This window comes from Plecotus auritus, assembly GCF_963455305.1.
Source record: "Plecotus auritus genome assembly, chromosome: 1".
In the NCBI taxonomy this organism is placed as follows: Eukaryota; Metazoa; Chordata; class Mammalia; order Chiroptera; family Vespertilionidae; genus Plecotus; species Plecotus auritus.
In genome coordinates this window covers 175,226,000-175,241,678 of record NC_137770.1, presented here as the reverse complement: position 1 = coordinate 175,241,678, position 15,679 = coordinate 175,226,000, and the positions used below count along the sequence as shown (strand labels likewise).

Sequence of the window (15,679 nt, the reverse complement as noted above, 5' to 3'; positions counted from 1 at the left end):
AGGAATACCAAGTACTTGGTTGATGCCTGTCAAGTAGATAAGAATTTTTTCTCACAAAAAAAAATCTATGTTTGGATTTCATTCAAAGTTGCCATATGAATTGATGAGAAGCATACAAATCAGGAAGCAACTTAGCTTTATTTAAAAATAAAACAACTTTGAGTGGATTGATCTAAGTTTAAGTAAATCCTAACATCTCACTTTCCTCATCTGTGAAATGGAGATAATCACAGCTACAATCAAGGTTGAACATGAATAATATTGACAAGGACTGAGTACATTCCCTGCACATGACAGGTACCATCACCATCACAACACCAACTATCACCATGACTATCATGGCTCTTAATTATTCAGAAGTGACAGATAATAGAAATCTGACATGCATATAAATGGGTTCCTGTACCTGGCACTAAGTATGGTTCAGAGACCAGAGAAAAGAAAATCTGCGCAGAGACAGCCTTCCCGGTGGTGTAGCACAAAATTATGTTTCTGGAACTTTGTACTCAGGAGCCAGCCCCTTCCATATATGACCGCCTGGCTCCCTGAACCCTCCCAGGTTTGCAGGCAGGACATTCTCCCTGTCTGCAGTAGTGTGGGACTCTGCCCAGATGGACTATTGCTCTCTGTGCCTCACATCTGTGCAGAGCAGTGCTCAAATTCATGGGCTCCAGGCTGCTAAGGTCAACCTTTCCACCCTGAAAGTATGGGCCTGGGCTTAGGGCTGAGACATCTGCCTTTCTAATAAGCTGATCTATCATTCTCATTCATTCCTCTGTGTGGGGGCAATGTGAACAAAGACATCCAATCAAGGAAAGTCCACTCTGTACTAGGCTCCTCGGGGTTTCTTCTATTCACAGCTCGAAACATGGCACCACCCCATCCTACCCCATTCCCTGGTCGTTTTCTTCTGCTTTTCCTCTCTAATGATCCTGAAGATGGCATTGCATGGGACTTGGTCTCCAAAAATCTCTTCTAATGAACTGACACTGGGAAATTTGTTCCGAAGGGAAAGCAAATCAATATAAAAATTCAGTCCAACGGCCTTCATATCCTGTATTCAAACCTTCTATTTGGTTTTGTTCTCTGCAGACTGCCATGAAAGCCCTGTTCTCATCTAGTCTGGAAACCTTCAATATAACTCTTTACTATAAATTGCTACTGCGCTGAAGTAATCCATCTATTTTTTTAATATATCATTATTGTTGAAAGTATTACAGATGTCCCCCTTTTCCCCCATTGACTCCCTTCACCCTATTCCTGCCCCCTCCCTAAGCCTTCACTGCACTATTGTCTGCGTAATCCATCTATTTTTGAATCTTCAAAATATTCCCCACTATATCTTCATAGAAAACCCACTGCATAAAATGCTTCCCTCCTTCTAGTTGGCATGTGCTTATAAACCTGACATACAATCCCACAGCGTGGTATTAGCCCCTGACTCTTCCATGAGCTCCTCAATGTGCTGCCACTGAAATAAGGAACTTTGTGGCTTTGTGTCCAAACAATGTTGGCCACTGTTACTCTCACTTGATCCCCACTGCTTCTCAGTACCATGGTGATGCTCGGTAGTGTGGTGGAAGTAAGAATAAGATTTAATTTACTATTTACTGCATACCTATGCTTGTTCATTACTTTTGAAAGAATTTATTTAATCCTAGTAATAATTCTGACTGCTATACATTTTTGCCAATTTACAAATACAAAAAAAAAAAAAAGAGTTTTAGGAAAGTGAAGTTACCTGATTAGTCCTCAGAGTCAGAATTTAAACTAAGACCTATTTCTCAAGTTCTTTTGTCAAAGCAAAGTCGCTCTAATTTTCATGTTACTAACCAATTAGCACACCTAATAAATAACACTGTCATTCAGAAATGATGCAATTTTTATGAGAACATGTACTTATTTATTTATTTCGTCTTTCACTCTGCTCTAAGACTCCCAATTCTGAAAGTAGACAAATTAACTCGGTATAGATTATCCATACTTGGTAATAGTATATAAAACATTTCTAATAAAATTTAAAACTGAGAAAAACACTTAGTAAATTCTGAATAATGACGGAACTTTCTTAATCTAATTAAGGGTATTAATTTTTTTTTTTAAAAAAAAAAGACAATTGAAGCAAGCAACCTACTGAACTTAGAAGCATTCCCATCAAAGTCAGAAATAAGACAAATTGCCAGCTATCACTACTCCTACTCAGTATTATTTCATAAGCCCTTGTCAATTTAATGAGACAGGAAAAATAAGACTTATAACAACTGGAGAAGGAGAAGAAGTGTGTTGATTTGTCCTTTGATGTCTATATAGAAAATCCAAAAGACTAAGCAAATAAAACACAAGAAATAGTAGGAGAGTTTGGCGATACCACAGGATACAAAATCATTATATTAAAATGTGTGCACTCCTACGTATCAGTAATAACTAATTAGAAAATATAGTAGGAAAAATATATATATAATTTAGAATACCTGCAAAGCTACAAAGTAATTAGGAATAAATCCAACAGAACAATTTACATGGGAAATTACAAAACAAAGAAAATCTAAAATATTATAAACATGTCAGTTGTCTCTCAATTGATCTGTAAGTTCAATATAATTTCAATAAAAGTCCCCAAAATTAAACAGATATGAAAAAACAAAGACAAATTTTCAATTAAAAAAAAAGTTAGGAACCTAGTCTTAGGAGCTCAATGCTAACTAAAAGGATAATGAAGGCAGTGTTGTCTAGAACAAGAATTTTTGTGGTATAGGGCAAGAAGAGAATAAAAAGCTCTCATGCAGCCCTAGCCAGTTTGGCTCAGTGGATAGAGCATCAGCCTGCAGGCTGAAGGGTCCTGGGTTTGATTCTGGTCAAGGGTACATGCCTTGGTTGTGGCTCACTTCCCCGTAGGGGGCGTGCAGGAGGCAGCCAATCAATGACTCTCTGTCATCATTGATGTTTCTATCTCTCTCTCTCTTTCCTCTCTGAAATCAATAAAAATATATTTTTTAAAAAGTCCTAATGTAGACACATGGATATATAGAAACTTGATATATGGCCCATCAAATAAAAGAACTGGGATAACTGCTTATCGATACAGAAAAAAAAAAAAAAAACACCTGGATCTCCTTTTTATATTGTATCCTATATAATAAAAGCCTAATATAGAAATTGTTCCCTTGGGTGGTCGTTTAACCAGGAGTTCGACCGCTTGCTATGATGTGCAATGACCACCAGGGGGCAGCGTAGAACATGGCAGGTGTCAGAGACACAGTGCTGGCAGCAGGTGGCAGTGGAGGTGCTGCTGGCCCCGATGGGCCCCAATAAGAGCGGGACCGTGGTGGGATGGTGGAGCAGGTGAGTGGGCGGCACCAGGCCAAGGTGGGTGCAAGCAAGGGCCCGATTGCCCCGCCAATCACCCCGCAGACAGTGACCAGCGGCAGTGGTGGGGAGCGGGACGGCCACCTGGCTCCCAGGCACTGAGGGAGCCGGGCAGCACCCCCCCCCATCCCCAATCAATCGCCCCGCAGGAGGGATGGTAGAGCAGGTGAGGGGGCCACTCCAGCCAAGGCGGGGTGCCAGGCAGGGCTGTGGTGTGTGAGCTGGGGCCCGATCTCCACAGGCCACCCCAAGGGACCCCACCCATGCACGAATTTGTGCACCAAGCCTCTAGTACAAAATAAAATTCCACTTGGGAAATTAAACTTTAATTTTTTTTTTAATGGAAGAATATTATCTTTACTTTGGCAAAGGAAAGATTTCTTAAACAGCTCTCAGAGAGTAGAGAAGAAAAGTACTAATATGCTGCCTATGTCAAAATTAAAACTTTTAAAATATATATATTATAAACTATGTGAAAAGAGAAGTCACAGACTCCAAGAACATATTTTAATCCATTTAATAAGTAAAGATTCACATCTAGAGTATATGAAAAACTCTTTCCAATGACTAAGGCACTCCTTGATTGGACTTCAGTCAGGCTCCTCTGAGCCCTCTTCTCCACTAGGTCTCTGTCCATCTTTGCAGAGTCCAGTTATAGCAAGAATCCTGCTAAGGCAGCTTAACAAGAATCTCCTTATACTTGATATCTGACCATCCTGGCCTGCCTGCAGCAATAATCCTATTAAGTTGATTTAGGAAGAGTCCTCCCTGGCCTTGATGTCTCCGCTTAGTAATTTTCTATCCACTGACCTCCTCACTCGCCTATTAGCTATAAATCCTCAACAGTCATTGCTGTATTCTGATGGAGCCCAATCTCTGTCTTCTATAGTGTCAACCCATATTGTTACAGTCTTGGTGAAAGTCTGCCTTACCATTTTAACGAATGTTTCTTTAACACAAATCAAGTAAAAAAGACAACTAAAAACATGTGAAATAGGTGAACAGGAAACACAAAAGTAAACTTTTGACCATTAAGCACATAAAGAGATGTTAAAGTTTGCTAGTAATCAGAAATATGCAAAGACAAATCACAAAAAGATACCATTTCAAACTCATTAAATTGGCAATAAATTTTTGAAAGTCTGAAATTTTCAAGTATTGCCCAAGATGTAGAGAAAATGTGAATTCTCTTCTGCTGTTGATGAAAGTGTGACTAAACATAGCAGGTGGAGAGCAATTTGTTGTCGTTCAGTAAAAGCACATATGTGCAGACTCGACTCATTTCTTACAGGCCTCGCTCTGTAGCCCAACCTTTCTCACAGAGATTCTGCAGGACAATTAAGTTTAATGCCTTAAGGTATCCATTGTACATAGTAAATTAATTTATCTTTTGTACATGTAGAATGCACTAAGCATTTTGTGCCATCCTTACAAGGAAAGAGAAAATAGTCACAAATTGTCTTCTATGGGGCTTACTTGTCTCACAACAACCCAGTTGAGAAAAGATCAATGGTTCTGAATCTGAAACTACCTAAATGCCACCCTAGGGCATTTAGAAGTGTGAAGGTAATGGTGACTATTTTTCGGTTGTCATTAATGACTGTAGCGCTGCTACTGACAAATAGTACCCTGGGAACCAGAAATGCTTAACAGACTACAATGTACAGGAAATTTTCACACACAAAAAATGGTTTACTCGAACTGCCTTCAGCACCCACCTCAGCCCTAGACAAGCTCTCATACACAGACACAATGAGATGTGGGTAAGAATGGTACATAGCAGCATTACTACAGCAAAAAGCTGGAAAGAAAGGAATCATCATTATCAGAGGAAATGGAAAACAAGTAGTAGTAAAATCACACAGTTAAAATGAATGTGTGGTGATTGCGGGGACAGGAGACAGGTAGAAGAGGGCATAGAGGCGAAAAATGGTGATGGAAATAAAAATAAAATAAAAATAAAAATAAGTGTTATATCAGAAAAAAATGAAATGAAATAAATAAAGACGACATAACACAAAAAATGAAAATAAAAATGCATACTTAAAGCGTTAAAAGCATAATAAAATTACAAAAATTGCTAATGGCCAGAAATGAATGAATGGATGAATGGATGAATGAATAAGTAAATAAATAAATGAAATGAAATAGAAATACTAATACTTAAATCAAGTTAGAAACCAAGAAGGTTTTGGTATCTTATCCTGATAATTCACAAAAGGTCTCTGTCCACTGTGAGTAGGACTCTTTGAGTGGATTTTTAAAGGTTCTTTGGCAAGCAACGTGTAGGATAGGAATTAGTCAAGATTTCTCTCCAATGTCTAGGGAGTTGAGAGGATGTCTTTTGGAAAGTCTTTGAACGGCTTTTCTTTCTTTTCAGTTTTACTTCAAAATATTCCTTCATTCAACAGAAATTAGAGTGGAGGAGAGGACTAAATACAGAGGGAAAAGAAATCCCTCAAAGTCTAGAAGTTATGGCCAGAAGTCAAATTTAATAACATTTTAATTACATTCCCATGGACCTGAAAGCACATATCAACAAATTGAAATGATAAACTCCACAAAAATACTAACCATTTAAATGTTGATCAGACAATTAACTAAAATGTTCCCTTTTCACTTAGATATCCTAGCAGTCCCTTAAGCAACCCTTAATAGATTAAATAGTACAGATTTACGTACCTTTCAAAGCACTTTTATATACATTATCTTATTCTCCCAGCTAGCCTAGTAGTTGGTAGTAAAAACATTCTTTCTTTATAAAATTTCCTTGTCAATGGTGAAGCAACCAACCTCCCTGTGTGAGATCAGAAATGTCCTAGCTGGCCAAGTGATTGGCTAATTAAAGAAGTTACAAGAGATGGCCCCAAGTCCCTCCTCACTTAGCCTATCAATAATACTTTTGCCAAATTTACATGCCTGGCACATGATTCTATCTGAGAAAACAGAAGTAGTTCTTAATGACTGATTCCCTTTTTAGCAAGTTGCTCTGACTACTTCAAACCTTTCCATTTGAGTTCTGATTTAATTTAGATCGCAATACTATCTCTAGCAGTGTGATTTTACTCACTAGTGCTCTGTCTCATCTTTTAAAAAATTACAATTTTTTACCCTTGTATCACTAAATTTTTCATCTTTGTAATTAATCTATATAAAATTTTATATCCAGATTTAAAAATTAACAGCATAAACTACAACCCTTAATTCAATTTTAAGAGATTTTATGCACTCCAATTATTTCAATAATATGACAATCACATAACTTTCATACATAATGAAAGTGTCATTATTTTAATGCCCTTTCAAACGCACCAAATGTATGAGTGTGACGGAGTGCACAGCTGAACAACTCTGATAGAGAATCTGTGGGGCGAAAACTGATGATATCATTCAAATGGCAGGTTAAATTGGACTTTAAAGTTTTATTCCATTAAGTGGGAGTAAATGTTTCAAGTTCTCTTAGACTGTCTGACAGAGGTCAATGGCAGGCCTGCAAGCATTTACATTCAGAAGGTTATCTTTATTACCAAATGGCCTTCACGTTTTAAACATCAAACCTAGGAAAAGTACTCAAATTGTAAAAAAAGATAAATAATAGAGATGAGAATGCATGAAATTCTTCTGTATGTCTTATCCTCTGTTTGTGTTTTTCTGTTCCAGAAGAAAAATACAAATAGAGTCAAAGCCTTTATGATTTAGTACAAAAAGTCCTCTTCTAAATGATGATCTGTAAGTAATTAAGTATATAGATTTAGAAGTTATTCCCAGAGTAATGCAAGTTAGTGACAGGATTTGATGAATTACTATGATTAAAAAGTAAGAAAAGAGAAGAAAAAAGTTGGTGAACAGAAGAAGAGAAATGTATAGTTATCATACGCATACAATGTATCAGACACATTGTTACAAAGTTGACCCATAATAAATTATTTAATTTTCACAGAAAAAATCATTAATTTAAAGATGTTTCCTTATTATTTAACAGATGAGCAAACAAAGGTGCACAGATTTTAATTTTCCACAAGTCACACAACAAACGTTTTATTGCTAAAATGCAAAGTGCGAACCCCTTGCTTTCTCCTCTAAACCTACTGGGTCTGCAAAAAAAATAATAATAATAATAAGTAAGAGAGAGAGAGAGATTCAAAAGCTAAAATAGCAGCAGAAGGATAGTACTACATCACAAAAAACGACTAACTAATGAGCAATTCCAAAAGGTAGGGAATGGCTTTCAGTGAAAAATCTGCCTTTATAGTCAATAGTATTTAGTCAATAATAGACACTCAAGTATCTACAGGAATATCTGGGGTGGGGGGGGGGAGGCTGGGGGGAGATGAATGTTAAGATTATAGCATGCTGCCTAGGAAAATCACTGGTTATCATTCAAAATAGAAATTTCAGAGAATAGGTAGATTTTTTTTTTAATGTACACAATTTGATATTTGAGGATATGATGAAGAGGAGGGGGCATGTAAAGACTGCTCAGCAGGTGGAAATAGCAGGCAGTGCATTGCAGGGTAATGGTTAACCACATGGACCTTGGAACCAGGATGACCGAGTTTAAATCTTAACTCGGTGCCTGTGTGACCCTGGCTCAGTTACTTAGTTTCTCTATACATCAGTTCCCATGTCTTTAACAGTTGTACTTACCTCGGAGGGTTGTTAGTTAGGCGTCAATGAGTTAATAACGTAAAGCAATGAAGACAATGTTTGACACATAGTCATTTCAGGATTAGCTGGTCTTCCAAGAAGTTGAACAGTGACCAGCGTAAGGAAGTAGAAAGTTTGAGAAATCTTGGACAGTAACAGAGTCAAGAAAAAAAAAAAAGAGAGAGAGAGTAAGGTAGAAAAGATGAGAGCATGTTTGCAGACATGGGGAGAAGGAGAGATTCAGGAAAGGTAAATGACAACAGGAAGATGAGCACATTGGGAAGAACTGGCCTTAAAAAGAGGAAGGATGCAAGTTCTGACACAAAAGGGAAGGTAGAGAACAGATAAGGAGACAGCACTTTTCCAGGAAGTAACAGATGAGATGACACGCAAAGTCCAAGTAATGATCCCAGTCTCTCCACTAGAGGAGGAAAAGGAGAAGTGAGAATTTTAGGGAGTAATGAAAAAAAATTTTTTTAGAAAAATTATTCTTGAAAATATGAAGAGGTAGTCACTAATGATCAATAAAAGTGCTGTTAATATCAGTGAAGTGTGGGCTAATTCAAGTGGGGTCAGGCACCAATTTTTATGACTTTCGCAACACATAGACTACCGCCAGATAAAATGGCCTGGTGCAGGCAACAAGGCACAGAGATGGATCTGGTGAGAGCTAATTTCACCACTAACCAAGCGCACCCAGAATTCCTTCTCCTGGTTGTCTAGGCGGGACTCATCCCCCTCTAATTAAACCAGCTTTTCTGTAAGCAGCAGGCAATGAAAACCACTTCTTACATAATTTTATTACCTATATTGTTTTCACTTCTAACTAGTTGTTAATATAAGCACAGACAGAAAAGTAACTGATTTCTGTTTTTAAATCTTTTGACATGAACAATCTATGTGGCCCTAGCCAGTTGGGCTCAGTGGATAAAGCGTCGGCCCATGGACTGAAGGGTCCTGAGTTCAACTCTATCAAGAGCACACTCAGTTGCAGGCTCGATCCCTGGCCTTGGTTGGGGTGCATGCGGGAGGCATCCAGTCAGTGTCTCTCTCATATCTATACTTCTCTCTCTCTCTCTCTGTATTCCCCCCTCCCTTCCACTCTCTCTAAAAATCAGTGGAAAAATATCCTCAGGTGAGGATTAACAACAACAAAAATCTATGTGATTTAAAATAGAAAATAGGTTTTTGGTGAAATATGGCAAACTGGACATACATATTTTTCTCTAGTCCCTCCTGAGACTCCCTGAAATAAAAGAATAAGAAAGCCATAAAGTCACAGGGACAGAAAGAATGAAAGATGACATGATAGCACTGGAGCCAAAAAGAGGAAGGTGAGTTCTAACTGATCTCACAGAGAAGAAAATTCAACAAAAACCAAAATGAAGCCAGGCCCAGAACCTCAGACACATTGAGGGACTGAAGGCGCCAAGTACCTCTGAACATGGCAGGTAAAGAGTGAAACTAAAAATAAGGGAATTAGTTGTAAGTTCATTTAGGAAGCAATTAGAACCCCAGATCCTGCTCCCAAGCCAATGCAGCAAGGCAGCCACCCCAAATAACTAGAGATTTATCCTTTGGGTAAATTCAGAACAGAAAGCACAAAAGAAGCTTGGAGTGAAGTAAAGTCCTTAAATCAGATATTCACCGCATTCCGGACCTCTTCTCCTCCCCCACTTCATCCCCACATGGGCAGTCATGAACATCTACAGTCCTTCCCATCTCCAGGCAAGAATAAAAGAAAAGCACCCACCCAGGAAAGAAGACTCATAAGCAAGCCTCACACATATACCCAGGGTGTCTAATCAGTTTTTGTAACTGATACTTTAAAAAAAAAGTGCTTTCCACTTTCAGTATAATATTATGTGACATTTCAGTTATATTATGAAAGGGCGGAAAGTTTTTTCTGTTCCATTAATGCATTCCCAGTTCTTAGAATAGCACCAAGTACACATTAGGTACTCAGTTAATATTTGATGAATGAATTGAGTGTTTTTAAAATCTGTTATATTCTCATAGAGACCCAAGGGCATCAAATAGGTTATCTTTATATTTGTACAGTATCATTTCCTGCCAGTATTGACAAAGTATGTCCTCCGAACATCACCTTACTTTGCAGCTAGAGTCCTCTTCATTGCACCTCAATTTTAAACATAAAATTTACAATAGTCAATTTCTAAAAATTGATATTAATTTTCTTCTATAAGGGAAAATAGGTGGTTCTTGTCACTTTATATTTATTAGCATCTATTCTTAAATGAAAGCACAAGAAGTTTTCATTTAGAAAATGAAACTGATTACAGTCCAGAAGAAATGCGCTTAGATGGGCCCTCTAGTGGCCTTGAAGAGCTAACACTTTCCAAAATACCTGGCATTCCTAAGGAATCCACAATTGATAAATACTTATATGTGCAATATAAAGAACAAAATTAATGAACAAACAAAATAGAAGCAGACTCATAGATACAGTTGGGGAGCTTGGTGAAAAAGGAGAAGGGATTAAGAAGTACAGATTGGTAATTAGAAAATAGTCAGGGTTGTAAAGTACAGCACAGGAAATATAGTCAATAATATTGTAATAACTGCCCTAACTGGTTTGGCTCAGTGGATAGAGCATCGGCCTGCAGACTGAAGGATCCCAGGTTTGATTTCAGTCAAGGGCATGTACCTTGGTTGCGGGCACATTCCCAGTAGGGGGTGTGCAGGAGGCAGCTGATCGATGTTTCTCTCTCATTGATGTTTCTAACTCTCTATCCCTCTCTCTTCCTCTCTGTAAACAAATCAATGAAATATATATTAAAAAAATATATTGTAATAACTATGTTTGGTGCCAGGTGGGTACTTGAAATATCAAGGGACTTTATAAAGTATGTAACTGTAACCACTATGCTGAACACCTGAAACTAATACAAAATAATATTGAATGTCAACTGCAATTGAAAAAAATGTTTTTTTAAACAACTAGTAAACACAGTCCTTCCAAAGCTGTAGATTCCGGGAAAAACACACCTGGCTGCACAGATGCTTAAATGACTTCTCCACAAGATTATACAGTAACTAGAGAGAAAAGGACAAAGCAGCAAGTGTCGCAGGGTGAGATGTGAAATATTACCTAGTGGCAATAACTGAGGAACTGGAGAAATGGAATCCTGTGCTCCCTTCTTCCCTCATAACTGCCTTTTTATGACCCCCTATTACCCCCACTTTTCCTGAAAATGCACATGTTCCTGTGTGTGAGCACCATATCCCACAGGGACTGCAGAGCCTCATATGCACTGGGTCTGGAGCAAGGGTACTAAGGAAGTTCCACATCATTGGTATAAATATTTAGACATTACAATCAAGCTAACAAACTGTTAAGTAAAATATCTTCTACCCTCCTAGTGTGATAAATATGCTTCTATGGCAATACAGTTTTTAAAACTTTGTGTAAAGCAATAATTTTTATATGACCAGATATAAACAAAATTCCACAAGCAACTAAACATCAATATTATTGCACATCTGAGTATTCTGTGATGGACCAGAATTGTCCGGGTGAATCTCAACAGAGACATCCCTAAGTCATGCATTTTAATTATTCTGTAACAATTCGTTGTTCTTCCTACACTCTAGCAAAATCATGAATCGTGCTGATGTCATCTAGTCACACAACTTGTGTTCCATTGATAGTAATGTCAAATTAAATGACTTTTCATAACTCACTCTTAAATAGGTTCTTACTCTTTGCAATTTGGAAAAATCTTCCTTGTGTGGAAGCAGTAGCTACAGGAATCATCAACGAAAATATTAAGGCAATAGGTGGACTCAGAAATGATCCATAAATTTTACATCCCATGTTTGATCATTGTAATGGGGTCACCTGGGTTAAATTATTTATATAAGCAAAAGTATTTAAAAAAATGTTTTAATTTTTTTATTAAAATCACTTATAGCTCAATCCCTACTGTCTCTTAAAGTTATATTTAGACCCTTGTGGTATTTCTTAATTTCTAGTCTTTTGAATTTTTTAATGCAATATAATGAGAAAACGGAAAATAATTGTATTTTGCTCAATTTGTTTAAATCTCTCTTCATTTAAGACTATATCTTCAACCAAAATGGCCGCAAAATAATCCCCATAGGAAATTAGTGTCAGGACTATTTATATGGCTCATCTCAGGGCCTGGTACATGGTCGTCATTCTGGTACCCACCTTCTCTGCCTTCAGTTTGACTTCTTATTCCTGGAAGTATATTTCCAGAACCCAAGCTTCATTCCACCTTCTCACTAGATTGTTAGTTTACCTATGTATACAATTCCACAGTTGTTTCTATTCAGAATATTAAAGAAATTGTGTCACTGGCCTCTCGCATTGATGTCAGGAAGTACAATGTAGCTTCCAGATTCCTCATATGTGACCTGTTTGATTATTCTCAAAACTTTTAGAACATTCTTTTCCCATATATTTACATGGCTGGCTCTTTTTCATTATCCAGTTTTCCGTGACCTCTTAAGGGTCCTTTCTTTCTTTTTTAATATGTTTTTATTGATTTCAGAGAGGAAGGGAGAGGGAGAAACATCAATAATGAGAGAGAATCATTGATTTGCTGCCTCCTGCATGCCCTACACTGGGAATCAAACCTGCAACCTGGGCACATGCCCTGATGGGTATAGAACTGATTGCCAGGTTCATAGGTCGATGCTCTAGCACTGAGCCACACTGACTGGACTCGAGACCTTTCTTGATCAGGCAGTCAAACAAGCTCCCCCATCACCAAGTTTTGTTTTCATCCAATTATTTATTGCTAACTGATATATTCTTGTTTTGCACTATTTTTTTTTCAGCTGAGTAGCCTATAAGCTCCACAAGAATTTGTTCACTTCTGAACCCCCAATGCCTAGGATAGTAAGAAGCTATCAATAAATGTTTATTGAATCAATAAATGAAAGCCTGTAAACTAGCACTACAAACAGAAGTAGAATAAGAATGGCCTTTTGATTGACATTCCTAAACTATGTAAAACAGCATCATGTCTAGGACCCAAACTTTGTCACATTTACTGCAAACATGTCTTCTGGCCATAGTGAATTATAAACCAGGAGCCCTGAAACTTAAAACTAAAATCATACTGAAAATATCAAGGGAACACTACATAAAGTATATGATTGTCTAACACATAAGCAATAGACCTGAAACCAATACAAAATAAAATTGGGAAGGGGGGGGGAGGAATTTTTTTTAAAAAAGGTAAAAAAATTCAAATCAAACTCTTGAACAATTCAATTTTTTTGGCCTTAGACAGCAATTCTCTGGGGCCAAATTATTTTCTTTCCCCTACAAAAAATTAATATTTATTAAGTTAAGAGTCAATGTCATCTTGATTCCAGTAGAGCAGTGACATGAGGAATACAATTCGGCATGGTATGTAAGAGTACAGCCTGCAACATCAGAGGACCTCAGTCCTAATCCAAACTTGGCCATTTAGGATCTGTGTGTCCTTGCATTTGTTATAGTCTCCTAATTATAACACTACTTGTCTCCTTGGCTATTATGAAGATCAAATGATATCATTCACCTAAAATTCAGGTGTGGTCCTTGAGCACTTAATAAATGTTAGTTGTGATTATTATAAGAAATCATCTATTTAAACATTTCCATATTCTTTGCAATATCTTGGCTGAAAGCATCCTTCATTACATTGAATGAAATTATTTTCTCTCTCAGCTTAGTGCAAACACAAACTGCCTCTTCAAATGCACTTGAGATTTTCCTTAAGCAGTTGGAGGAGTATATGACTAACCATGTTTTCTTTCCAGAAGGAAATTCAGGTCATTTTCCATAATGACCTTTTCAGATATCTTTTCTCTACCTTTTTCTCCCTTGGCTGGCTTTCCTTTTGATCTTTTATATTTTTTAATTGTGATTTTTTGTATTGCTTTTAACTTTGTAGCTTGTGAATCTGTCATTTACAAGCTGAATGACTCTGGAGAGGTTATTTAACATCTAGAGCTCCACTTTCTTAGTCTGTCGAATGAGAATTGTTGTGGACACCAATGACACTATCACCCCAGCATCCTTTTTAATACTCACTCCTCTACAGCATCCATATTCCCTGGGGACCATATAAGGGTCTCAACTCTCTAAGCACTTGGATTAGTCTAGAAGTAGACATCTAATTCAAATGGATCAAGAAGACCCTTGCCAGGAATTCTGTATTTAAGACTGAAAGAATCAGGTCAATTTCCTTTTGTAGCTGAAATTATAAGGCATCAATCTCAGGAGTTGCTAGTGTCTGCGTTTCACACTTATTTAGGAGTTGGTACATAATGAAGAAGAGCATGCAAAGAGGAGAAGAAGAGGGGGTTCTGATGGTTCTCATGGTCCCTAGGTTCTTGCTTTTCCTATAGTTGGGCTATTCCATTAGACATCCCACTATCTTTCCAATAATTTCTCCTTTTGGCATACATAATTAGAATTTGATTCCCATCACTTGAAACTGAAATATTCCTAATATAAAGAAAACAAACCCTATTTTGAATAGGTATTATAGAAAGTAAATGAGATAAAATATATTTAAGTGCCTAGCATGCAACCTGGCATATAATATTTGTTCAAGCAATGATACCTATTGACGTTATTTAGAAGATAGGAATACAAATTCTAAGTCAATTTAATTACTGAAAATAATTTTAATAGTTTACACATCTTCTTTCTTCTTAGAGTTTCAAAATCTCTCAAAGGGATTATTTGGTTTCAGATACAGAAAGAATTGCAAAATAAGAGAAATGCTTTGATTCATGTTGCTACATATCATTGTATAAATCTAAGTGATTTTTGCATAGTTAAACAATCTTAGAGAATAGTGAAGCCTCAGGTACAGTAACCCACAATGTCTTGCTTAATTTACTTGCTTAGAGTAAACATAGGGAGGGAAAGGGGAAAATACCTTTTACTTGTCCCACATATACAGGAGTAAGTCTGACCCATTTAAATGTACAAAATACTGACATGGCTGTATCACAACAATCATCACATCGTGTAAAGGATCAGTGAGTAAAAAGAAAATGGAATTACCATACCTGTAGAGATACCACACTGACATTATCAAAATGGATGTGTCCATTAGGCTCTGTGACAGCAGGGTTCGCATAGCATGTCACACCATTGATGGCAGGTAATGTTTTAGGTTGATGATTTTTTTCTGGAGAAGGGCCAAAGTCATCATTTCTAAAGTGGGCATGATCATTCTACATGGAAAAATTAAAAAAGTAAAAAGGGGTTATAAGAAAAAAAAGGATGACTCATATAAACAAGAAAATAAAGGTCAGTGCTTTTTATCCACAAGAGAGCATTGTTATGTCTATTCTGTGTGTACCCTAACCTTTTTAGATTTTTAAGATCTCTACCTTTAAATGTATCCTCATTTATTAGGGTCTGTTGTGTCTATTTTCTCATGTCAGAGTATATATGCCTTTTTATTCTGTTGACTATGAATAGACTACATCTGTTATTCAACATTAAATTATTAGTAGAACTCCAAATTCTACAATATAAACCAAGCATGTGTCTTATACTTATCAATATATTGACTCTTTTCTTTGTCCTCACATTCACAAATCTAATACATAAACAGTTCATGAAATTCTAAAAATAAAATTCCTTCCTTTATTCACCTTTATAAAG

The 15,679-nt window shown here is 37.0% G+C and overlaps 1 protein-coding gene across 3 annotated transcripts in view; it reads right to left on the bottom strand.

The window, feature by feature from the left end:
- The window catches only part of SLC39A8 (solute carrier family 39 member 8), a 78,394-nt gene that overhangs the window by 21,106 nt on the left and 41,609 nt on the right, over positions 1–15,679 (bottom strand). For all 3 annotated transcript variants that reach the window (XM_080666584.1, XM_080666585.1, XM_080666586.1), the window contains exon 6: positions 15,076–15,243. In XM_080666584.1, the coding sequence (XP_080522710.1) occupies positions 15,076–15,243 (168 nt within the window). The remainder of the gene's footprint in view (positions 1–15,075; positions 15,244–15,679) is intronic.